Source organism: Psammomys obesus, unplaced genomic scaffold (genome assembly GCF_907164565.1).
Source record: "Psammomys obesus unplaced genomic scaffold, mPsaObe1.curated_primary_1811, whole genome shotgun sequence".
In the NCBI taxonomy this organism is placed as follows: domain Eukaryota; kingdom Metazoa; phylum Chordata; class Mammalia; order Rodentia; family Muridae; genus Psammomys; species Psammomys obesus.
In genome coordinates, this window is record NW_026596131.1 from 5335245 (window position 1) to 5358866 (window position 23622).

Below are 23622 nucleotides of genomic sequence, written 5' to 3' on the forward strand. Positions count from 1 at the left end.
ACATTTTGAAAAGGTTTCTGAGCATTTTTCTCTGCTTCCTGACTATGGATTAAAAAAAAAAAAAAAAGATTGTTTTACCCACGTTTTAAGAATCATTATGTCTCGGGTGTCGCAAAGATATTACAGTTTCTGAAATCAGTAAAAAGTACTTCAATACAGAAGAGCATCAGACTCCTTAAATAAAAAGCCATAAATTTATTGTAAATCTAGAAGTACCGGAATGTCACTCATACAGAACAAATCATTGGTCCTGTGGTGGTGTTTACTTTTCCTTCCCGACAGTTACACCCCTGATTGCTGACATACTGAAATTGGCATACATTTTCTTGTCTCATGCAGTAAACAGAATAAACTCAGAGTAGATCCCTCAGAAATCAGTTATAAATATTAAATCGTATCGAACATCCGCAGTACAAAATAGGTTGTAAAGTGCTGAAGTCTCGAGAGTCTGCGGAGCCGCCCACGGCGAGCCCCACAGAGCTTTGCTACATCCACCTGGTTTTGGGTGTGCACGCTCTTTTGTTTTTTGGACAGACACGGTGGTCTTCGAGTCCCTCCCCCTCCCCAGAGTTTTACAGATTGTCCTATTTCTATGGCTGCTAAGATGCTGTATAAAATGTGGCCGGTGGTGACAAACTACACCACTCTCCTCAGTGCAGAGAAAGGTTCAAGCTTGTGTGGACCTGTCAGCAGACGAGGCTTGTTCTAAGTTCCCCCTGAGTTGTCATTAACAGTAACGACGAGGAAAGACTGAGCAGCAAGCATCGGCCACTCCATCGGGGAGATACAGTCAAACAGGCGAGGACGCAGCCCCCCTCATCCTCACAGTGTCCCCTGAACAGAGAACTGCTAGAATGCAGGACACTACACACACGTAGTGTAACTCGCCAACAGCAGTGACCAGGTACCTGGTACCCATGGCAACTTAGGACAATCAAGTTCTACGGAAGATGTAAATTGCAACTTGTGAAAGAGATGTAAGCATTTCTCCTACTTACAGTGAAATGAAGATAATGCTTCAACAATTAAAGACTGAATAACAACAACAACAAAAACCACTGGAAATGTTCCAACAATTCAATGAAATATATCTGATCGAAGAAGATGCTCAAGTATTCTTAGGTGAGAATTTAAAAGCTGAGGCGGTTTGCTATCTGTCACTTCCCTTCCCCACTTTAAAGGGTACACGTTGCCTCTTATGTATGCAAAGAATCACTACAACCTGGCTGTGAAAACTGACCTTATGAGACAAGAAAAGCTCTCTGAAGTATTTAAAGAGCTGCAGATAGGAGGTTAAAAAATGCTGTGCATACCTCAAATCACTGTTTATCGATTTTCATTATTATTGGTTCTTTTTCCATTTGAAATTTGTGTGTGTGTATACGTGTGTGGACCCATGCATGTTATAGTGCGGAGGTCGGAGGACAGCTTGCAGAAGCTAGTTCTCTCCTTCGACCACGTAGGTTCTAGGGACTGAGTCGGGTGATCAGTCTTGGTGGCAAGCACCTTTACCTATTTAATCATCTCACCGGCCCTTTCTTTTGATCATTTTAATATCCTAGAATAACTTAATAATAAATAGTGGTTTAAATTAAAGACACAACAGTCACTCATTTCTTGAATTATGAAAAACAGGAAACATGAATACAATTTAACATTTCTATTGAAATACTTATGGTGATGACTGGCCATAAAAAAGTAGTAATCTCCACATTTATGAAGTTCAAGTTGTTATATGTGTTTAATTTTTTTGCATATTAATCAGATGCTTACTTTTATAGCATTGCTTTCTTTCCATGCAGTATTTAGGAAACTCAGAAGCCATAATTTGTCAATGTAAACGTTAGCAGTTTCTCAAATTGCTTAAGAAAATAATTTACCTGTATTTCTGAAAATTAGCAACCTTTTTAATGATTCAAGACTGCTCTTTCTTTTTGGAATGGCCAATTCATTTCTATGACTTGGGCTGGGTGTCACTTTATAAAATAGTAGTTCATCACGTGAGTGCTTTTAACACCAGTTTGTTCAATTCATGGCATTGTTTTAGCGGTGGGATGTGAGCCAGCATCCTTACACATATCTCTGTATTGCTACTGAACTGGGCTGGAATCCTGTATGGAAAAGTGTTTGGTTGTTTTGGTTTTGGCTTAAAGAACAAGCAAAGGGGGCTTAGGGGAGAGACAGGTGTTGGTACTGCTGTTCACACATGCATTCCCTTTGTGCAGTTTGAAAGGTGGGGTCTAGTGGTTGGCGCCTGCCCCTCCCTGCATCCCCAGGGGCTCCTTTCCCAGGCAACATAGAAGCTATGACATGAAAATGTGTCACACTGGATCCATTTTTATATGAACCCTGGGCTCACATTTCCCAAGATCCATTTCCAGAAAGTCTTCAGGTATGTCCTGTAATGCTTTCCTGTGATGGCTGCCTGTCTGGTTTTCACCTGAATGAGGAGGCTGGCACAGACCCTTTTTGCAGGGTCTTACCAGGGCGAGGCACACAGCAGCCACAAACATGCCTGCTGCACAGGAATAGAAGGCTCTGCTGTATATCTTGCTCTGGTCAACCAGTAGGCCTGGAAGAAAGCATCGACACCATTAGTGACATCATTCCCCCACTCACCTGGGCCCCCATCCAAGAAATTCTCCATTTCTTAACTTGACCCACCATCTTATTTTATTTTCCAGGCAGGGTGTCACACAGGGTGTCAAACTACCCTGAAGCCCGCTGTGTGGCTCAACCTAGCCTCAGACCCGCCGCAGTTCTTGTGCCTCTGTCTGCCAGGTGGTGGGATTACAAGCACGAACCACCATGCCAAGTGACCTTCCTTCTTTGATTTTAATTTTCTGAAGAAAAATTAAATCTAGGCTAGGCTGGAGAAAGAAATCAAACACACAGCACACTTAACACCTTGGAAAAGTGAGTTTAAGTTACTAACTAGTTCTTCATGGGCTACATCCATCCCATGGAGAATCAAAAATACAGGCCTATTAGGTGCCTGTCAAAAAACAGATACGTTGTTTTCACGTCAAGTAGCACAAGTCTAAGGAACACAATTTCTAATCACAGGAGTTCATTTTTTTTTTTTCTGAAACAGAGCTCTGGCTGGCCTGGGACTTACTCCATAGGCCAGACTGGCCTTGAACTTACAGGGATCTACTTGCCTCTGCCTCTGGAGGGCTGGCATTACAGGTGTGTACCACCACGCCTGGCTTTAGTCACAGAAATTGTAAGGACATATCAAAGCCAGGATGTGAAACATGGTTTGTCCCTGCAACAAAGGAGCATTCTGTATTTACCAGCAAAGCTGTCGGGACGGTTTGGTGGTTTGCTGCCCAGCCTGACAACCTTCGTTCAAACCCTGGGACCCACGTGGTGGAAGAAGAAAACGGACTCCCTCCAAGTTGTCCTCCGACCTCTACATGCATTCCATGGCACATGCACACTTACTAATAAATAAGGAAGAGAGCAGTTTGGTTACCTGCCAGGGGTGGCCCTGCCAGCCCTGAAATGCTCTGAATGAAGACATAGACTCCAGCTGCAGATGGCATTTTCTCGATTCCAACGACGTCATCCTCAGCCAACAGTGGAATATGGGTCCCTCCAATGGTCCCAACCATAATGCCAAAAAACACACTACACAACATGAGGCCCCAGAACTCGGTAGCAAAAGTGAAGGCGAAGAGGGACACTGTCAGTAAAATGACGCAGATGAGTTCAATGTAGATCTTGCGAATGGGCTCTCTGTTGAGGATGAACCCAGCCCCGATCCTTCCGAAGACTTCAGCAATGGCCATTGTAGATAGTAAGAAAGCAGCGCGGTCAGGGTCGATGCCTAGACTGATACCCAAAGGAATGATATACAGGGAAGGCGCAAAGAAGCCCAGCGTGGCGAAGAGGCCAAACAATGCGTAACAAATGAAGCTTTTCTCTCTCAAAACAGAAAAGTCTAACAGCGGGGCTTTCTTCTGGCCGAGCTTGGGGCCAGCCACCAGGGTCAGCTGCTGTTCAGCCCTGGCTTCCTGCTCTGTGTTAGCTTGACTAGGCACATTTTTTGGTGAGGTAGTTAGTTCTACTCCTGAGTCGATGGAGTCTATTGAGGTCCGTGTTTTCTCATTTTCAAGCATGTATTGCACTTCTCTCCGGGGTTCGTGAGTGATTATTTTCGGCGACCCTGGCCCTTTGATGATAATTGGTTTTAGCAAGGCGCCACAGACCAGGATGTTCAGCTGCAGCAGGCCCACGAAGAGGAGGCTGTATCGCCAGCCAATATGCTCCTTCAGGGCTGTGATGGCTTGAAGAGACAGAAGCAAAAAGAAAGAAAAATCCAGGGTCAGTAACAGACTCTAACATTCAACAGGCAATAGCCAGGAGAGATATGGAGAAATTTTTAGTAATAAATTTTGCTCAAACTTAGGGCAAATGCAGTCATTCTAGACTGCCCTTTTTTGGTGGGGGAAGGGGAAGGGGTGAGTAAGTGTGGAGTTGTATGTAGAGGCCAGAGGGCAGTGCCAGGTGTCTTTCTTGATTGCTCTGTCTTGTTTTGAATGCAGTGGTACGGAGGATTAGGTTTCAGGCATTTCTACCACTGAGCTACAATCCCAGCCTCTCTATTCTTGGAGAGAGACTCTCACCCTGAACCTGGAACTCAGCACGACTGGCTGCTCCCTGGGATCTAGCCCGTCTCCAACTCCCCACAGCTGCGGATATACGCATGTTGTCGGCACACCAGCTCTTTACATGGCTGCTGGGGGTCCAAAGAGAGGGCCTCATGCTTACAGTGCACGGCAGTATCTCCCCAGCCCCGCAGACTGTCCTCTATTCTGGGATCTGGTGCATTTTATGAATGAGTAAAAAAGATGTGCACACTTATTGTGAGCTCAGGGTAGTGGGTTTTTATAGGCAGAGGCCTAAGAGGAAAGATAGGTCTGTAACCTAGATTAAGGTTCAACAAACAATAGCCCACAGGCCAAATCTGACCCCTGTCTGTTTTTCTTAATAAAACTAACTGGACTGGAATTGAACCATGTTTGTGCACGCACAGAGTCTGTGGATGCCATTGTGCCAAGACAAAAGAACTGAGTAGTTCTAAGACACACACATATGAACCCCAAAGCTGAAGGTATCCCCAGGGCTGAGGGTGTTTCTTAGTGGTAGAACACTTGCATGTAGGAGGCTCTGAAGTTTTGTTTGTTTGTTTTGGTTTTTTGAGACAGGTTTCCCTGTGTAGCCTTGGCTGTCTTGGACTCACTTTGTAGACCAGGCTGGCACTGAACTCCCAGAGATCCACCTACCTCTAGTCTCCCAGAGTGCTGGAATTACAGGTGTAGCCAGACTGTGAATTCCACCTGCTTTTCGGAGTTATAAAGGGTAACGTTTCCTCTCACCTGCCTCTTTTTTTGGACCAAAGTCCTAAGCGCCCTGCCCTAACATCCGGGCTTTCTCACTGTGTCGCAAGGACTCTTTCTGCAGGCCTCCGTTGTGCATCTTAATCCAAAAGACACGTCTTATCCTAGCATTAAAGGGGACGGCGCTGCAGTTTCTACCTGATTATGTCCTTAGCAACCTGGGGGCTAACCTCTCTCACTGTGAGCCCAGGGCAGAGACTGCTGACCAGAAGCAGCTTGGGGGGAGATGGTCAAAGAGGGCATGAGTCTTAGAACAGTAAAACTGGGTACCCCACCTCCTTAAAAGACCTTTTTAGAGATTTTATTTATTTTTATTTTATGTGTCTAAGACTGCACATCTATGCAACCACGTGCATGGCCCTCGGAGGCCAGAAGAGAACAGCACATCCTCCAGGACTGGAGTTAGAGACGGCTGTGAGCCTCCACGTGAATTTGTGGGTGCTGGGAATGGAAGCTGGGTCTTCTGCAAGAGCAGTCGGCCCTCTTGATCACCGTGCCATCTGTCCAGCTCCTCATGGAATGTTTCTTAAGTATGAACCAAGTGTCAGGAGCGGTGCCGGGCGCCAGCTGGGCAATACAGGATTTATACGCCCAGGGCACTCATAGTTCATGGATTCCTTCTCTGGTCAATGTTTTTTTTTTTACTATTATTATTATTATTATTATTTAAAAAATAGAAACAGGGAGAGAATGGCACATATGCTCACCCTTCACCTAAATTCAACAATTAACATACTTTTTCTCTGATTCTCTGTCTCTGTATCTCTCTGTCTCTGCTTCTCTCTCTCTCTCTCTCTCTCTGTGTGTGTGAACAGACAGTTATCTGACACCATCTGAAAAGCCTCAGGTATTCTAAGACTTCGCCCCTAATCACTTCTGTTTGCAATCTTGTAACCCAGCAATGAATTCAACAAGAGAGAGTGTCAGGCTGGGGTGCAGCTTAGTGGCAGAATGCTAGCCCAGCATGCATTTGACCCCCAGCAAGGAGAGGGCAGGGCAGGGGATGGGGGGGGCGCAAGGGGGAAAGGAGGAGAAACAAAGGAATTAGTCTGGGAGGTTATCTATCTATCTACTACTTCACTTTCTTTTGTATCTCATGTAGTAAAGTTGGGGAAATAAATCAGGATAAAGGGTTGCTGTGAGATTACTCTTACACACTTAAGAAAACTGATTTTGTTGGCATAATTTACATTTCCACTGACTGTAGCTCTTTTGGAAAGGGAGCGATAATAATATGAGCAGTCCAACTTATTAAATAATTTAGGGGTTATCTTTTTGTGTTCCAAGAAAAGCCTTACCACTGAGTATGTACTCATTTATGTAAATTTGGACTAAGAGATGGTGTGAATTCCTAAAAAATGGGAGAGGGAGGATATCCTAAAAATGTGCTGAAGAGAGAGAGCAAGTGACATCTCGTTACAAGCCGGCCGAAGTTGGTACAGCAATAGCACCAGGCTGGCTTCCCCAGATTAGTCCCCCACTCATGAGCACTGTCACTCACATACCTGGCGCAAAAGCAAACACAGCAAAGCACTCTCCCGTGGACGCAACCGCAGTGACTACTGAACGCCTTTTGTCAAAGTACTGTGACAGAATGGTGACAGTTGGGAGGAAACTAAAGCAGTACCCCAAACCTGTGGGTGAAAATCAAAAGGGCCGGTGAGAACCAGACAGGGTCTGAGCCTGGAGGGTGTGGTCAGAGAGCAGGGGGCTTTGTAGAAGTTGTAAGTTTCAGGAGCCAGGCCATTCGTTCTGCAGAGAAAAATAATGGCAACGACAATGGCTTTCGTCTCAGATCTGGACGGCTGCAGGTGTAGCTCAGTTGCCACAGTGCGTGTCTAGCTTGCAGAGCCCCAGGCTCAGTCCCCAGTACCACGTAAAAGTGGCTATGGCAGTGCACACCTGTGCACTCAGGGAGGTCAGGAGTTCAAGGTCACCCTTGACCACTGCATAGTCATTTAGAGGCTAGCCCGGGATACATGAGATTGTCATAAAAAAAAAAAATACATGCTGCAACAGTCATTTAGGGGACTAAGATAAAAGAGCTAAGGACTGTTGTCCAGGGCTCCCCAATTTTATACAATTCACAATGGAATAAATGACCCAAAGTAGTATTTTTAGCATAATATTTGTATTTGGAAATAAGTCTTTATCCTTTTTGAGACATGTAGCTCAGGCTGGCCTCACACTCATGATCTCCCTGCCTGAGCCCACTCCTCGAGTGCTGAGATTACAGGCACGTGTCATCCTGTCTGGACAACTAAGTCTTCCAATGTGCGCAGAGCTCTCTATAAAATTTAAGATATGCTAATTGGGCACACATACATATTACCTACCATCAGGGTCTCCTCAGGCACACCCAAGAGTTAGCCCAGCATCCTGCTTCCCCTTACAGAGCCCAGGGCATCCAGGCCCCACTGTGAAAAATGCTGGCATGAGAACTTAAAAGTTTTATGTTGTGAAAATGATGCATTTTGGCTTCAAACTAGAGCGAGAAGAAAAGTTCTCTTTACCATGAGTAAATTTTTTTTTTCTCCCTAAGTAAACAAAAGTTCCCAGACACTTGAGAATGTATTTTTACCTGGGGACCATATCACCTGGTTAAAAAATTACTGATCTCAGACATAAAAGGGGGGTGGTGTGGAGGAAAAGAAAAGAAAAACAATTTGGGTTCATCTTCCTCAAGTGATACATGCAGAGGACTCCTGGGCCGGGGAGAGACACCCACCAGAGATGACCCCTATGCAGATGTACATGTGGTAGACCCTTCGGGAGAAGGAGGCAGCAACCATTCCCGTGCTGATCAGCAGCCCTCCTGCCATCACCACCAGCCGATGTCCGAAGCGGTTGCTCAGGACCGTGGAGAGGGGAGCTGTGGGGAAAAGGAACAGGAAGTGACCTGTGACCTTGGGTGTCTGTGCTGGTTTCCCTGCAATTCCTTCCCACAAGTGAACCTGACGGGGTGGTGTAAGAACCCGGTGGGTTTCCTGCAATGGTTATTGGTCAGGTCACAGGTCATTTCACCATCTGTTCAAAGTCAGAGCACTAAGAGCCAGTCCTGGTGGCAGAAGAGTGAAACCTCGGCTACTTAAGAAGAAACCGTGGCTGGGGGAAATCCTGGGCAAAAACTTAAAAGAAGGCTGAAGGATGCAGCTCACAGGATGAGCAGTTGCTACCACTAGTCAGATCCTAGGTTTAATCCCCCTGTACTGTAAGGGCAAAATAACTAGAAGAAAGCAGGGAGCTAACGTATACATAGCTCAGGGGCAGAGCACACAGCCAGCATGAGCAAGACCTCAGATCCCAGCATCCATGCGGGCAGGCATATAAAACACAGTCCTTGCTTACCGTGTGCAGTACAAAATTACATATGCATTGACTCTGTTCTCCAGCACACACTGGCTTTGCTCATGAGCATCTTCCTGGTAACTGTTTGTGTTTCCAGGCTGTCTTCAAAGAATCCTCTCTGTGCTTAAAGTCCTGCTTAGTTTGCTTGGCTGCCCGGAAAATGATACAGGACGAAAATAAGGCCAACTCTCAGTCGCGCTCACTTAAAAGACAACGGCCACGGGACAGCTGACTCCGAGCACCGAGGAACCCTAGTCTGCTTGGCTCCTCAACGCCTGTCCCCGGGACACTGAAATCTAGCAAATTCTTTCCCACTTACATGCGACTTAACACTGGCTGGAGTACAGTAAGATAAGTGAACAGTGGAGGGTTGGTTCAGAGAGGAACACACTAGATAGGCGGGATGGGAAGGGAAAGGAAGGGGTTCTGCTGGAAGCAGTCCACACATTACTGTTCGTTTTCAGAATGTAAACTGAAAAATGTATTTTCTAAACATCTAAAATTGCATATATGTGTGTGTGATGTATGCATGCATGTTTGTGTATGCATGCACGCATGTATGTATGTGTGTGTATGCATACATGTATCATGTGGGAGCACCAGTGGCCCTCGGAAGACAACATTCAGGATTGTTCTCTGCTTCTACCACGTTGGTCTCAAGGATCAAACTCAGATCACCTGCAAGCTTTTACTGACCGCAGCTGCTGACACAAACACGTGTACATAGTGAGATCCTGTCTCAAAAACAGGATAGAGCTGCCTTTTAGGACACATTATGGCTAAAGTGGGCTGCATACAGCGAGGGCCTCTAACTCTGGCAGTAAGGTCACCGGTGGTGTTGCATAGGGCATGAGTCACTGGAAGTTGAAAGGCCGGCTTCCTGAGGCGAGCTCAGCATCCTGGCTTCTAAGGAAAGCCTTGGGGTTGCTGTTCACAGACAGATGAGCATGCATGTTTAAATCAGGCCCATCCGAGGGGGAAGTGAATGTGTTAAAAGTGGCACTAGCGCCCTGCCCCCATATTCTTTTAGGCCGCAGGATCTGGGAGTTGTGTGATGCATCAGTAAAGCGTTTTGGGGAATCAGGTGATGGGATTCAGTGTCTCCTCAGGATAACATTTATAATTTCACAAGTGGTGGGTTAACAGTGATATCTGCATGCATGCAAGTGACTCCTGGTCTCATCATGCTTTCTCTTCAGACTACAACTGGGTGAGCAGCACTGAAGCTTAACACAGTGAAAGAAGAGTCCAGTAGCTTTAGTTTCTAGTACCACAACAACAAAGAAAAAGTACATAAATTATTATCTCATGGGGAATGTTTCAGGGACTCAAATCCACGGGTGCTAGGTTCCTTACGCTGACACAGTATTTGCATGTAACCTATGCACAGCTTCCATATATTTACATCATCTCCAGATCATTTACAATCCCCAAATCAAGGTAATAGTATGCAAACAGTTGTTGCACTATGTTCGGTGCTGTGATGGCACGAGGAAGACGTTTGGATGGGTTAACTATGGTAGATCTAGCGCTGGGCAACAGCCCCGTAACATTTTCAGCCTGCCTCCTGGATGAATCTTTTTTTTTTTAAGATGTATTTTTTTATTTATTGTTTATATAGTAGTCTGCCTGCATGTATGCCTACACGTCAGAAGAGGGCACCAGATCCCACTATAGATGGTTGTGAGCCACCATGTGGTTGCTGGGAATTGAAGTCAGGACCTCTGGAAGAGCAGCCAGTGCTCTTAACCTCTGAGCCATTTCTCCAGCCCCGGCTGGTTGAATCTTAAGTGAAGAACCCTAACTAGAGGGCTGACTGTCTACCCCGTACCCATCTCATCTTTCTTCTTCTGGTGTCCGTACTGAAATGTTTCTACTCTTTCCTCAGCATGTCGCTATGAGCCCAGAGCCTTCGTATGCTAAATGGGTTTCTTTTCAAAAACACAGAGGGCCTGGAGAGGTGGCTTAGCAATTAAGAGCACTGACTGCCCTTTCACAGGACCCAGCTTCAATTCCCAGCACCCACCTGGCAAATCACAAACCATCTACAACTCCAGTTCCAGAGAATCCTATATCCTTGTCTGGTCTCCTTTTGCCCCAGGCACACCCGTGGTGCACAGACATACATGTAGGCAAAACATCCTTAATCATTAAAAGAAGAAGAAGAAGAAGAGGAAGAAGAAAGAAATGCTTTGTGAATCTGCAGGCTATCCTTGCTCAGGAGCCACGTTAACTTGTACCATTCCACTTTTAGTGAACGTGTCTATGAAGCTAGGGCCTAGGGGCTTTTGGGTGTTGCTTTCTTAGCCAGTGACTACATCCTTAGAGAACTGGAGTTTACTTGGAGAACTGTGCTGTGCAACCTCCTAGCACCATGCTCACTATAGATACTTGACTGTTGCTTCTCTTTCTGTGGTGCTGGGAATCGAACCTGGCACCTTACATGTGCTTGTCAAGCACTCTCCCACTGAAGTGCCTTCCAAGCTGCACACCATGCGTGTCTAATACGGGTATTAGATGGCAGGCATTACGTTTGGCAACCATGGCTTTCTCTTCAATGTGTCCTAATTCTTGCTGGTCCCCAGCCCTCTGAAAACTGCATTCCTTAATTGATGCCAGACAGACTTACGAGAGAATCATACGAGAGAATGCATCACAAATACACTGACAACTGTCAGGTAGGCAGGCAGATTAAAAGGACCAGGTGCACAGGCTAAGGCTGTAAACGTTAACACACACGTGGGTACCTTCCATGTACACACCTGCGAATGTTAACACAAAAACTCATTGCTATCACCCGTGTACGCACCTGTAAATGTTAACACAAACACACATATGGATATTATCCACGAAATCTTGCTGTTGGATTCATCAAAACTGTCCATTAAGTCATTAAAGAAGACACCAAATGACTTGATGACGCCATAGGTAAAGACTTCAATGAAGAAAAAAGCCACAGCGACTGCCCATCCCCATCCTCCATCAGGCACTTGGGCATACACATTGGCGGTGGAACAAAGCTTGGAGTTCTTTTGGGTCATTCTTGAGCTGAAATAGAAACATGAAAAAAATGATTCAGACCAGTAATATGAGAGCCAACCATTCTGTCTTCACCTTTGTCTCTTTTGTGGTATAGGGGCTGTCTCATGTAGCCCAGGCTGGCCTTGAATTTGAACTCACTGCGTATCCAAGAATGACCACTGCTGGATACCCGGCCTCCACCCATTGAATGCTGGGATTAAAGGTCTATTCCACCACACCCAGCTGTTTCTAATCACACTTGGCAAAAACATAACTGACAAGAACTATTTATTACATTATTTAAGTCATGTACAGTTAGTACAGTCTTACACAATTTTGTTACTATCTTTGAATTATACATGGGACCCACAAAGACTCTGAAAATAAGACTTCTCTGTCATAATTAAAAGGGAGAAACCACACACAAACACAAGGAACCTGAGCAGAATATCTGAAGGCTCACTCAAGGACACAATGCCCACCAGACCAAGCACTGATGCTGATGTTGAAGAATATAAATTAGGTAAAGAAAATGAATGGGGAGCCGGCTGTGGTGGCACACACCTTTGATCCTGGCACTCAGGAGGCAGAGGCGGGTGGATCTCGTGAGTTTGAGGTCAGTCTGGTCTATGGAGTGAGTTCCAGGACTGCTGGGCTACACAGAGAAACCCTCACTCAAACAAACAAACGAGCACAAAAGAAAGAAAAAAAATGAATTAGCCATGAGGCATGCTTATAGGAAAGGAAGCCAGGCACCGAGAGAAGTCTAGCACATTCTGTGCTCGAGACTTCCTGTTCGCTTGTGCGTACTACCACTGGCCATCTGAACCATCTGGCCGACCCTCTAGCTCCCATTTCCCCCTCAGCAAACAGCATCCTGGTTACTATTTGATGTCCCACGCAGGGTGTCTTCACGGACAGAAGGCAACTCTCTGGGAAACTGCATTTTTTTGAGTTTAGATTCTGTTTCTCTGACTTGATCACCAGGAGCAAATTAATTTCAGAACACATGGCAGAGGGCTGACATCGGCTCCATAGGGGACTACACACCTTCGAGGCCCTGAGCATGTCACCTTACCCAAGTGACTCCTACAACCAGGTGAGCAGTGCTGAAGCTAAACAGTGAAGTAAAAGAGTCTAATAGTAAAAGACCCCCATATTAGAAGACCCTAACAGCCTCTTCACTTGCACAGGCTTTCAAAATGGGCATGTACCTTAGAGGTAAGTAGTGTTACCTCCAATGATAACTCGACCCATCGTTTTAGAGCCCCTGTTGGCAATAAGGACTTTTGCTGGGCCACATATATCAGAAGCCCTGTCTGAGCTACATAAGACCGTATCAAAAACAAACAAAAACCAAAAAAGCCACCCCCCCCCCCGAAAAAACAGACAACAACAAAGAGTTGATTATATCATTGTACACTCAGGAATTGTACACTGGTGGATTTTTCAGGGAATTTACATCACCCTTCTCCTGATCTTAGGTGGCCTCATTCACACAATTAAGGCATAAGGCAAAGATAGGTCTTTGCTTTTCTTTTGCTGACCTTGGCATACAGGGGCCTCACACACCATAGGCAGGGGATCTGTCAGAGAGCTACAGCCCCAGACTTGTTTGTTCATTTTGACTGTCATGATAAGCTGTTCAGGCAGGCCTTATACTTGCGATTCTCCTGCCTCATCTTCCCAGTTAGCTGGCATTATATATGTACTGGAGCAACTTGAAAAACAAAACAAAACAAAAATAACAAGTAAAAAAAAAAAAAAAAAACAAAAAAAAAACCAAAAAACAACACAACCAAAAGTTCGTATGTATGAAATAGACTTGTGAAGTTTTTCGTTTTGTCTTTTCAAGACAGAGTTTCTTTATGTAGCCTTGGTTTTCCTGAACTCACTTTGTAGACCAGGCTGGCTTCTGACTCACAGAGATCCGCCTGGGATTACAGGTGTGCCCCGCCTCGCCCACCTTTTTCCTTCCTTCCTTTCTTTGAAAATGAGCTCTGTGGCCTAGCAGTGATGGTACATGCCTTTCATCCCAGCACTTGGGAGGCAGAAGAAGGCAGATCTATAAGTTTGAGGCCAGCTTGGTCTACAGAGTAATTTCCAGGATAGCCAGAGCTACTTAGAGAAACCTGACTCAAAAAACAAAACAAAACAAACAACTCTGTGGGGCTGGAGAGATGGCTCAGTGGTTAAGAGCACTGGCTGCTCTTCCCAAGGACTCAGGTCCAACTCCCAGCACCCACATGGCAGCTCGCAATTGTCTGTAGCTCCTGTTCCAGGGGACTGGGCACCTGCACAAAGACCTACATGCAGTCAAAACACCAATGTACATAAAAAAGAAAGAGAAATAAATCATAAAAAGCAGTTCTGTAGATGTGAGTGTGCCCATGTGGCACAGCAGGTGAAGTCAGAGGACAACCGTCAGGGTCCGCTCTCCTCTTCCACCATGCAGGTCCTGGGGATGGACACAGGCAGTCAGGGTGGGCAGAAGGTAAACATCTCAGTGGCTCCTAGTTTACAAATCTGAAACAGCAACACACCTAACCTTCATTCACTCATCCGATTGACATTTCCCACAGTAGTCTGGTATTTGAGGGAGCTATCTCCTCATCACCCCTCCCCTCCTCTGGTCCTTTTAAACATTTGGCAGAGTGAAACAGCATGGGGTATTTTAAGAGGCCCATGCACTTAGCAGCAAAGGTCTTTTCACGATGTGCATCATGCGGAAATGAATGAAAAGGCAAGGGCCGGGAAAGAGCCCAGGATGTAACCGGGCGGTTTCAGGACAGTTGTTAGTGTCCCCAACGTGAAAAGCGTTCAATCTAGGATGGGAGTCTGGCAGCAAGGGAGGTTTCCACAAGACTTCATCAGTCAGGTTACCCTGAAGATAGGCAGCTGGGCAGAGTGCGAGTGGCACAACCAAAGTAATTCCTGGTGTTGGCTTTGGGACAGTGGTTGCCCTGGGGGAAGGGCGGCCATAGTGAGTGGTGAGCCATAGCTGTCAAGACCTTGGCCGTCATGTGAGTCTGTGTATTGGACCTTCTCTTTGTGAAGCTCACAGGTCTCTCCTGGCTAAAAAAATCAATCTATTGGCTGTGTGTGTGTGTGTGTGTGTATACACGTGTGCCTCGTTATCAGACCCCAACCTATCTGGGTAGTCTTTTTCCTTCTGGTTCTAAAGCTTGACTCACCTGCTGTAGTAAAAAAAAAATGCTCCTGGGGGCTGGTGTAGTCTCCAGCTACCTTGCCTTTGGTCATGTCATTTCTTCAAGCTGCACGCAGTCTCTACAGTGGCTGTGGCAACCTCCACAGCCCTGCTCCTTCTGGTCCTCCTTGTCCATCAGGCTTCCTCTGATACACTCAACTAAAGTGGTCTGGTCTTCATGTGTGAGAAAATCACTTAATGAGCAATTATTCACTTTCATGCGTTTGTCTCCTTTGCTTAATTAGAGTATAAGGTCACAAAATCTAATTTTCATGCCTTGAAAATCACCTTACACTTAGCTTTTTCCTTTCTTCCATTTTTTTTTTTTCTTTTTTGAGACAGAGTCACATTATGTAGCTCTGGCTGTTCTGTATTGGAACTTAAGAGTATTGTAGACCAGGCTGGCCTCTAACTCAATGAGATCCTCCTGCCTTCCTGCCTCTGCCTCTGAGTGTTGGAATTAAAGGCATGTGACACTATGCTGGGCAAGCACCTAGTTTTTTTCTTTTTGTTCTTTTGAGACAAGGTTTTTCTGTGTAGCACTGGCTGTCCTGGAACTTGCTCTGGAGACCAGGCTGGCCTTGAACTCACAGAGATCTACCTGCCTCTGCCTCCTGAGTGCTGAGGCCAAAGGTGTGCGCCGCCACCACCAGCTAACCAGAATGTTTTAAGAGTCTTAGTGGAGTCCTTGGGACCAACTTGAACAGAAGTATACTGGGATAACAATCCTATGGAGACAAGTCGAGCCTCTGTCCTGATTAAAAGTCTGTATTTTATTTGAATGGCTGGAACCAAACTGCAGCTGTGGTTTGAGCCGGGCTGAAGTTCCCACCAGCACCAGATGGCTGTGTCCTGACAACCTCAAAGTTCTGCTTGCAGCCGCTCAACACTACTCCTAAAAAAAGCCGGGTGGTGCAGGGTTCAACCTATAGCCTTCAAGTGGAATTAGAATTACAGGAGGTTTAAGCTGCAAGGGAGTCCAAAGTCAGCTTGTTCTCCTCATTGGCAAAACAGGGAAACGCATCCAGGGAGGTCAAGGGTTTTGGCTCAAATAGGCCAGAATCAGACTGACCAAGCCAATGGAGCAACTGACTAAAGGGAGAAAAGTGTTTTCTATGTTTACTGTGAGGAAGTGATTTTTGTCAAAGCACCTTTTTTTTTTTTTTTTTTTTTTTGGTGACAGTCTCACATATGCCAGGCTGGCCTCTTGACTACTGTGGAATAACCTTGAACTTCTGACTCCTGTTTCTCCAAGACCTCCCAAGTGCTGAGACTGTAGGTATCACCATCACACTTGGCTTATGCAATACTTGGGACCCAGGGTTTCATTCATGTTACATGGTAGGCAAGCACTCTAGGAACATCCCAGCCTGAGAAAGCACTCTTCAAAAAGAATTTTTTTTTTAAATAATTACATTAACTTATCTATTTACATGAATGTTTCAGGACAAGTGGGGTGTATTCATGCCAAAACACTCAACTTGGGGGAGTTGGTTCTTTCCTTTCACCAGGTGGGTTGTTTTACCTGTGGAGAAACCTCACCATCCCCAAACTACTCTTGACCTCCATGTATAGAGGTCTTGAACCATTTAGACACAGTTGTGTGGCCTGAGGTGGTCACTTCCCATCTCTGGGCCTCTACTACTCTTCAGTCAAAGAGAAGAGACTAGGGAATCTTTCTTGCTGTTTATTGAGACAGGATCTTTCTATGTATCCTAGAACTTTCTATGGCTGTCCTGGAACTTGATATGGATGTAGACCAGGCCAGCCTTGAACTTGTAGCCATCTGCTGGGATTAAATGCACTCCCTCCCTCAGCCAGCAGTGACAGGAGAGTCTCTACGACACCCTCCAGATTTAACAGCTGACACTTTGACTTTGGCTTTAAGCTGTATTCATCAGCTGAGTTTTCAGGCTAAACCTAGTGGGTGGCCTAAGGAAACTGAGCTAGGAGGAAAAGTGCAAACTGTGGAAGGATCTTGCACAAGTGGGTGTGAAGTGGCTGGACATAAGATTTGATCTGTGACAGCTGCCCAGAAGAGCCCCTTCTGGGCCATCAGCTCCTTCACTTAATGCTTTATGTCTATGGCTTTCCGTCCTGGTTAGAGTCGAATGTAGCTTTCACTTGTATTCATGCTTTCAGATCCAGCTAGATACAGAGTTTCAGCAACCCACCTGTCTCAGCCTTTCAAGTGCTGGGGTCAAAGCTATAAGCCAGCCATGCCCAACTAATAGAGGCCTAAGGGGAACAAAACTTGCTTCCTTATTGCTGGGATCATCATAAAGGTAAGATGGCCTTCCCAAATCAACTCCAAAGTTTATTCCTATATGAGCCTGGAGCATCCTATGTCCTGCTATGGTGGCTTTGTGACAGGACCACAGTGCAGCCCAATGACACAGCAAAAGCCTCAGTAGGAGACAATATCTGGGTGTTATATCTGAGATCATGCCTGAAAGCTTGGGCATGGTAGCATGCTCCCTCACATGTGGGAAGTGGAGGCAGCAGGATGAGGAATTCATTCAAGGTCACCTGTGGCCATATAGCAAGTCTGAGCTGGTCTGGGCTGCAGGAATCCCTCTTTCAGGGCCCCGGTCCCTGGAAAAAGACTGCACTCAGCAGGCCGCTACGAGGCAGCCGGCCACTCTTCCTGCACTCGTGCCTGCAGAACACTCTGCGCATCACACATGCTCGCTCAAAGTTTACTGAATAGTCTGGGCACTGTGGCCCACTCAGAAGGCTGAGGCAGGAGGATTGCCAGCTTTCGGTTACACAGCAAGACTCTGTCTCAAAAAAAAAAGCTGAAGTGCAGCCTGGACTACAGTACTGTCTACCTTCTCCTTCCCCTCAAAACAAAAACAAAAAAAGAACTCCCCCCAAACTAAGCAAATAAACGCTAACATCCAACAGAAACATAGCGCCCACCCCCGCTGAAAGTCTGCTAAAAAAAAAAAATAAGAGTCTTGGGACACCTCAGAGCAATGCCTTTTAAAAACAAACGGCAAAGTGAGGCTGTGCCTGGCTGCAGAATAAAGTTATTCCCTCAGCTCTCTTCCTTCTGCCATTTATCCAGTGGGTCACCTGGCTCCATAAACTGCCACACTGCTACACCGTGCACCAAGCTGCTGAGGCCTCACCTTTTAACTCGGTTACCAAAAGCCTCTACAAACTACAGAATGCAAAAGCTACCCGTCCCTTTGGTTTTTCAGTTGCATCTGATGGGAAAGCCCTTGTGGGGGTCTAAATGGCAGCTGGCTAAGCAAGCTGATGGTCTCCTGCGACCACTTCACTTTTTTATTTTCATCTTTCTCGTCCCGCAAGTCCTGGACCTAACTAGTTTCTGGCTCCAGATCTCCTCTCCTAAGAAAAGGCAGTTCCAAGTGTGGCCTTTGACCCCGGTTGGCTCTGAGTTACCATCTACGGGAGCCCAGTGGGTTTATCTTCTGGAAGCCCTCAGGCAATAGTGCTGTCCATCACTACCTGGCAAAAATCTCCTGATGGCTGAATTGCATCTGTGAAGGGAGTCTCTAGGGTATTTTCCTACTGGAAAGCTCTGCTATTCTGAGTGTGCTCCTGTTGTCTTTTCCCCAAGACTCCCAATATCCTTTTGGGAAAAAAAAAAAGGAAGCCAGGCCAAAAAAAGTGAACTAGAAGTTGAAACCAGGCTCCTTTACACAGTTTGGGCTACAGGATGAGTCAGTCTCACTAAATAGGATACAGGAGGCATGCCTTACATAGATGGGTATCCCTACAGGACTTGGGAGATACGTGTTACCTGGACTTTCACTCTGATTTAATCTGTGTAAGGATTTGGCATGAGGGGATAAAGACACTGGATTACCGTACAGCCTCTGGGGTTAGTCTAGGGTCAGGTCTGGATGAAGTTCAAATAACAAGCTTGGAAAGCAAGGAGATGGCCGCTGCTGTCAGCAGAGCAGATACACTGGGAATCTCCTTTAAGGTGTAGCAGGAAGTATACGGCTTCCAACAAGCTCTCTCTAGCCCCAGTTGTCCAGACCAGTCTGCTCTGTGGGGGAAGTTCGTTTGAATTCCCTACTTAAAAAAACCAAAAATCCCAGCCCTAACCTGTTAGGCTGCCTCAGCCACACTGAATGAATCACTGGCTACAACCAATTCAAGACCATTGAGTTGAAACCCAAGCCCCTAATTTAAGTGTCTCCCTCCGTGGTTCCACTGAGGAAAAGTCCTGTTTCTGGAAACCACAGAAGGAAAACTCAGGGCTAGTGGTACTCATTAAGACCATTTTTCCACTTGGCTGCATTGTTTATTTGTACTGTCAGTTTCTTAGACGCCCTTCCCTTAATTACCAGAAAAGGTGTTTCAACTCTTTTCTCCCCAACCCCCAGAGCCACATAATAGTGTTTGGTATACGGGGAGACCTTAGCATAGGTTCTGGCATGTTCTTGTGGCTAGACACTCATCTGTACGGTTTTCAAAAAACACATCACGAAGGCTGAAATCTCAATCCCAAGGTAAAATCCTCCTTCTGCTAAAGGAGCTGGCACAGAGTTTCTAGCTGTGCAAACAGAACCAGCTTCCAGGCTGGTAAGTTGTAATTCTGTTTTCCCAGTTTCTACGATCTACCCCCCTCCCCCACCTCGTGTTTGATGACATTTTACCCGCCACCTAACAAACTTCTACCACTTGTCTGCTGAGGTGCAGGGAATGAAAACAACCCAAAAGGAAATTAACCTATTTCCTCTGCAAAATCCTTCTCCCCCGCCTGGAGCCGCTCAGCTGCACCGACACTTTGCTGCCGCTGGTAGCCCCGCGAACCTTTGTAAGTTGTGCGGGACCGGCTGGCAGGGGGTGTCAGTGCAGACCGTCAAAGGTGTGGGACCCACGCTCCGGAGGGGATCTCTGTCTCCCTCTAGGCTCGCCCTGGGCAAGGCGGGGGCTCACAGGGGATGGAGACCCGGAGTCTCACTTTCCCTCGTGCTGCCTCAGCCGGCCGGCTAGCGCGCGCGAGCCTGGGGAAGGAAGGTACCTCTCTGACATTTCGCTCCGGTGACGCGCAGGCAACTTCAAGTGGAAAATCCACAGGGGGTCTGAGACTGTCGCCCTACTCGCCTCACAGTCTGCTTCCTCTCACCCCGGATTGGGGACGATTAAAGGCCAGGCCACCCTTTAAGGTATTTCCCAGAACCCATCTGTACTAGGGTCATGGACATTCAACTCTCAGCTGCCCACAACTGCCCGAGAGCGCGTCATCCCGGTGGCCCCAGCACTCCCAACTGTCAGAATATTTTTCGGATTAACCTCTTCAAAATGTTAAGTGCTTTCCTCCTCCTCCCCGCTCTTAAAAAAGAAAAAAGAAAAAAAGGCCCCAACACATATTTAAGAAACAAAAAACAAAAAAACACCCCACACCCCACAATCAAACTTTTAAACATGTAAAATAATAAAACCAACTCACCAAGTTAGAAGGGAAGAGAATAAACCCCAAAAGGCTCCCAATAAGGCGGAGGCTGGGCCTCCCGAGCCTTCTTATAAACCGCTCCGTAACATGAGAAAGGTTTAACCCCTTAGGGCGTGGGCCCGAGTCTCTATCAAGTTCGCTCCGGGCGTGGAGCCTGGAGCACCCTGGCCCCCAACCCAAGCCAGCCTCGGCCACCCGGGCCACACCCTCCCCCGCCCACCAACCCTGTCGCCTCCTCCCGGGCTGTGCGTGCCGCCGCCCGAGCCCCGGCCCCTCGTCTCTCTGCCTATCTCTTATCCTATACCGGCTGCAGCCGGTCTCCGCCGGCCTCGGGGGCGCGCCGCCGCCGACCATGTGCTGGGAGCGCCGAGCGCCTGCAAGGAGGGGGCCGGCCTGGTGTGCGCGCGCTGGCCCACGTGGATCGGGGCCGCGCAAGGCACGCGCCCCGCCTGCCGGCTGCCGGGGCTTGGGGTCACGGAAGGTAACCGCGCTGCCACCGCGGGTCGCCCATCCCCGCCGACGCCTCTGGGGTCCTTGGCCCGACGCCCTCATCCCCTCATCCGCGCGTGCCCGTGTGATTCCCGGCCCGATCGGACCCCGGCACTTAGCTGCAGTGCGAGCAGGAGCGCGATCGAGCCCGGGGCGATCGAGTGCACCCCTACATCCCCTCTCGGAGCGCGGCTCCCGGGTCCGCCCGCGCCCTGAGGATTTGGGGAGGCAGTGAGAAGGATGGGGGGGGGGGAGGCGCGCGTTTGGGCTGGTCCCGCGCGTCGCTGGCCCCGGACCGAACAGGTTCCTTCCAGTTTGGATGTGAGCAGAGCACGCGCGGGATCTCGAGTTCCTCCTCTAGCGACCACTTCCCCCCAAAATTTCACCAACTCGCGCGCCCCGCTAGTTCCCCTTCCGGGCGTGAGGGTGTGTGTGTGTGGGAGTGCCGCAGTGGGCCCCAACGAGCCAGGGGCCGGGTTGCTGCGGGTTACATTGCCCCCCCCCCCCCCCCCAGCGTCCCCCCTCCCGCGCGCCTTGGTAGCAGCCGCAGCAGCCACCAGCCGCCAGCATCCGCGCTGCGCGAAAGAGATGGGAGAAGCCTGGCTGAGTCAGCATCCTCTCTCCTCCGTGCGCGTGCACTTGCCCAGGCGGTAGGCGACGCGGGCACAGGTGCATGGCTGCCTTATCCCCGGGAGACTTCTATAGGGAATATGTCGCCCCACATTGCCAAGCCCCTTGACCCCAAGGTCACCATGAACTAAATGGATGCTTCCTGGGAGTTAGGAGTTTCTCCTGGACAGACAAAGCTTGTCAGAAGATTAGGGACTGTTCAGAGCCAGAGGGGGCGCAAAGTTGGACTCTGTCTCATACCTCTAGGGAAAATTTGGGAATTGCTCCACAGCAGAGGCCGCGTTCTCTGCATTTTCCTGCAGACTTTGGCAACCCCCGTTGCTTGGTTGTGGTTCGGAGAATGTCTTTCTGATATTAGGAACTCCAGAGATCCTGCTTTGGGAATGTGCCGGGAGGGTCGCCACAGGGAGGAGCTCCCTCGGCCTGGATTTTAATTAAAGCACTTCTTTGCTCAGTGATGTACCCCACGATGTGGGCATGCAGTCGTCCAAGCTCTGGCGTGGGTTAAGCGGAGAGCAGGTGTATTGGTGCATAACGTGTTCAGCCACTGCAGTTCAGCCAGGCCACCACTGAATCACAGCTGGCAAGTCTGTAGGAAAAACTGAACTTTCCCCCCAACTCAGACAGGGGTTTGGGTAGGCTAGGCTGGCCTCAAACTTATGTTTGAACTCCTGATCCTGTTTGTTTTGTTCTGTTCTGTTTTGTTTTGTTTTTAAGACATGATCTCACTAGCCAAACCAAGACTGGCCTAAAACTAAAGATCCTCCCGTCTCAGCCTCCAAAGCAAGGGGATCACAGGCTTTCATAATCATGTGTGATGCCCAGCCTCATGCCATCTTCCAGCCTCAGCCTTCACAGTAGCTCTGACTACAGGGACAGTACACTCTGCCTGGCTGGAAATGCTTTGTTTATGAGACAGAGCTCAGGCTGATTTGGGCCTTGCAATCTTCCTGCCTCTACTCCCCAGTGCTGGGATTACTGGCATGTGCCAGGACGCCAACCTTTTCAGCTTCTTGACCTTAAAAATTAGACAATGCCTGCATGATTGACTGGATAAAACCAGGTTGTCGGAGGAGGTAACAACAATCAGGTACAATTATTAATAATGCATTACTACTATTTTATTATATATTTTTTACATTTGTGTTAGCCCAAATAGTTAAGTGCCAGCCATATAATTTTATTTTGTTTGTTTGGATTTTTTTTTTTTTTTTTTTTTTTTTTTTTTGAGACAAGGTTTCTCTGGGTAGCCTTGACTGTCCCAGACTCGCTTTGTTGACTAGGCTGGCATAGAACTCTCAGAGTTCTGCCTGCCTGAGTGCTGGAATTGCAGGCATGCACCATGGTGCCTGGCTGTTTGTTTGTTTTTTTTTTTTTTTGAGATAGGATTTCTCTGTAACAGCTCTGGCTGTCCTGGAACTCCATGTGTAGACCAGGCTAACCTTGAACTCGGAGCCTCAGCAAAGGCTTGGGCCACCGTTCCTGGCATATTTATATTTTTGAGATTAAAATCTCATGAGGATGACCTTGAATTTCTGATCTTCTGAACTCACCTCCCAAGCGCTGGAATTATAGGTCTGCTCCATCATGCTTGGCTCATCCTCCTGTGGTCTAGTCCCATCGGTAGCCCTCTTCGAAACAAGGACAGGGTTCCCATTTTAGAGATGAGCCAGGTTGAGGCAAGAGCACCGGTCATGTGACATTTCTAGATACCGCTCCAGGCCTGGTTTGCAACTGGTGCTCCATAGCTGACTTGGACCACTTGCATTTGGATATGAAGAGGTGGCTGGAATCCAGCCTTGCTGGCCACCGGCTGGTGATGACTTTTGCTGGTGCTGGTTAGAGAGCGGCCTCACCTCCTTCCCCTCAACCTTAGTGATCCAGTGAAAAGATGAAAACCTCTGCTTTTCTCACTTCTTTGGAGAAAGTACTGCATTACCATGCGAATCAAAGCCCCCTAACAAAACTAACTTTGTTTAGTCCCAAATAAGAACAAAGGGACCTTGGCAGTCTAGAGTACAGGACCAGGAGGATCAGGAAATTAAGGCTAAGAGCCTGGCCTGTGCCGTTGGCCTCTTCAGTAG

General features: G+C 47.5%; 2 protein-coding genes across 5 annotated transcripts in view; one reads left to right on the forward strand and one right to left on the reverse strand.

Moving 5' to 3' along the window:
* Positions 1-23622, forward strand: part of Arsg (arylsulfatase G) — a 126079-nt gene that overhangs the window by 11433 nt on the left and 91024 nt on the right. The gene's annotated exons all lie outside the window — the stretch shown is intronic.
* Slc16a6 (solute carrier family 16 member 6) lies at positions 176-20624 on the reverse strand. Of its 3 annotated transcripts, none has more exons than XM_055592294.1 (6): positions 20417-20624; positions 11563-11801; positions 8134-8277; positions 6911-7039; positions 3479-4291; positions 176-2572 (listed from the first exon to the last, which is right to left on the reverse strand). In XM_055592294.1, the coding sequence occupies exons 2-6, from the start codon at positions 11792-11794 to the stop codon at positions 2322-2324; spliced, it is 1569 nt and encodes a 522-aa protein (XP_055448269.1). In that variant the 5' UTR covers positions 11795-11801; positions 20417-20624; the 3' UTR covers positions 176-2321. The 3 variants fall into 3 exon arrangements, with proteins under 3 accessions (XP_055448269.1, XP_055448270.1, XP_055448268.1); XM_055592295.1 differs by lacking the exon at positions 20417-20624 and adding an exon at positions 19988-20084; XM_055592293.1 differs by lacking the exon at positions 20417-20624 and adding an exon at positions 13322-13509.

Bases quoted from the DNA above. Each gene is read 5' to 3' on its own strand.
- Slc16a6 (XM_055592295.1), bottom strand. The intron at 8,278-11,562 runs GTGCGTACACGG...TTTTCCCCACAG, and splicing joins GTTTGTGTTAACATTTACAG to CTCCCCTCTCCACGGTCCTG. The intron at 4,292-6,910 runs GTATGTGAGTGA...TGTCTCTTCAAG, and splicing joins TGTGTTTGCTTTTGCGCCAG to CCATCACAGCCCTGAAGGAG.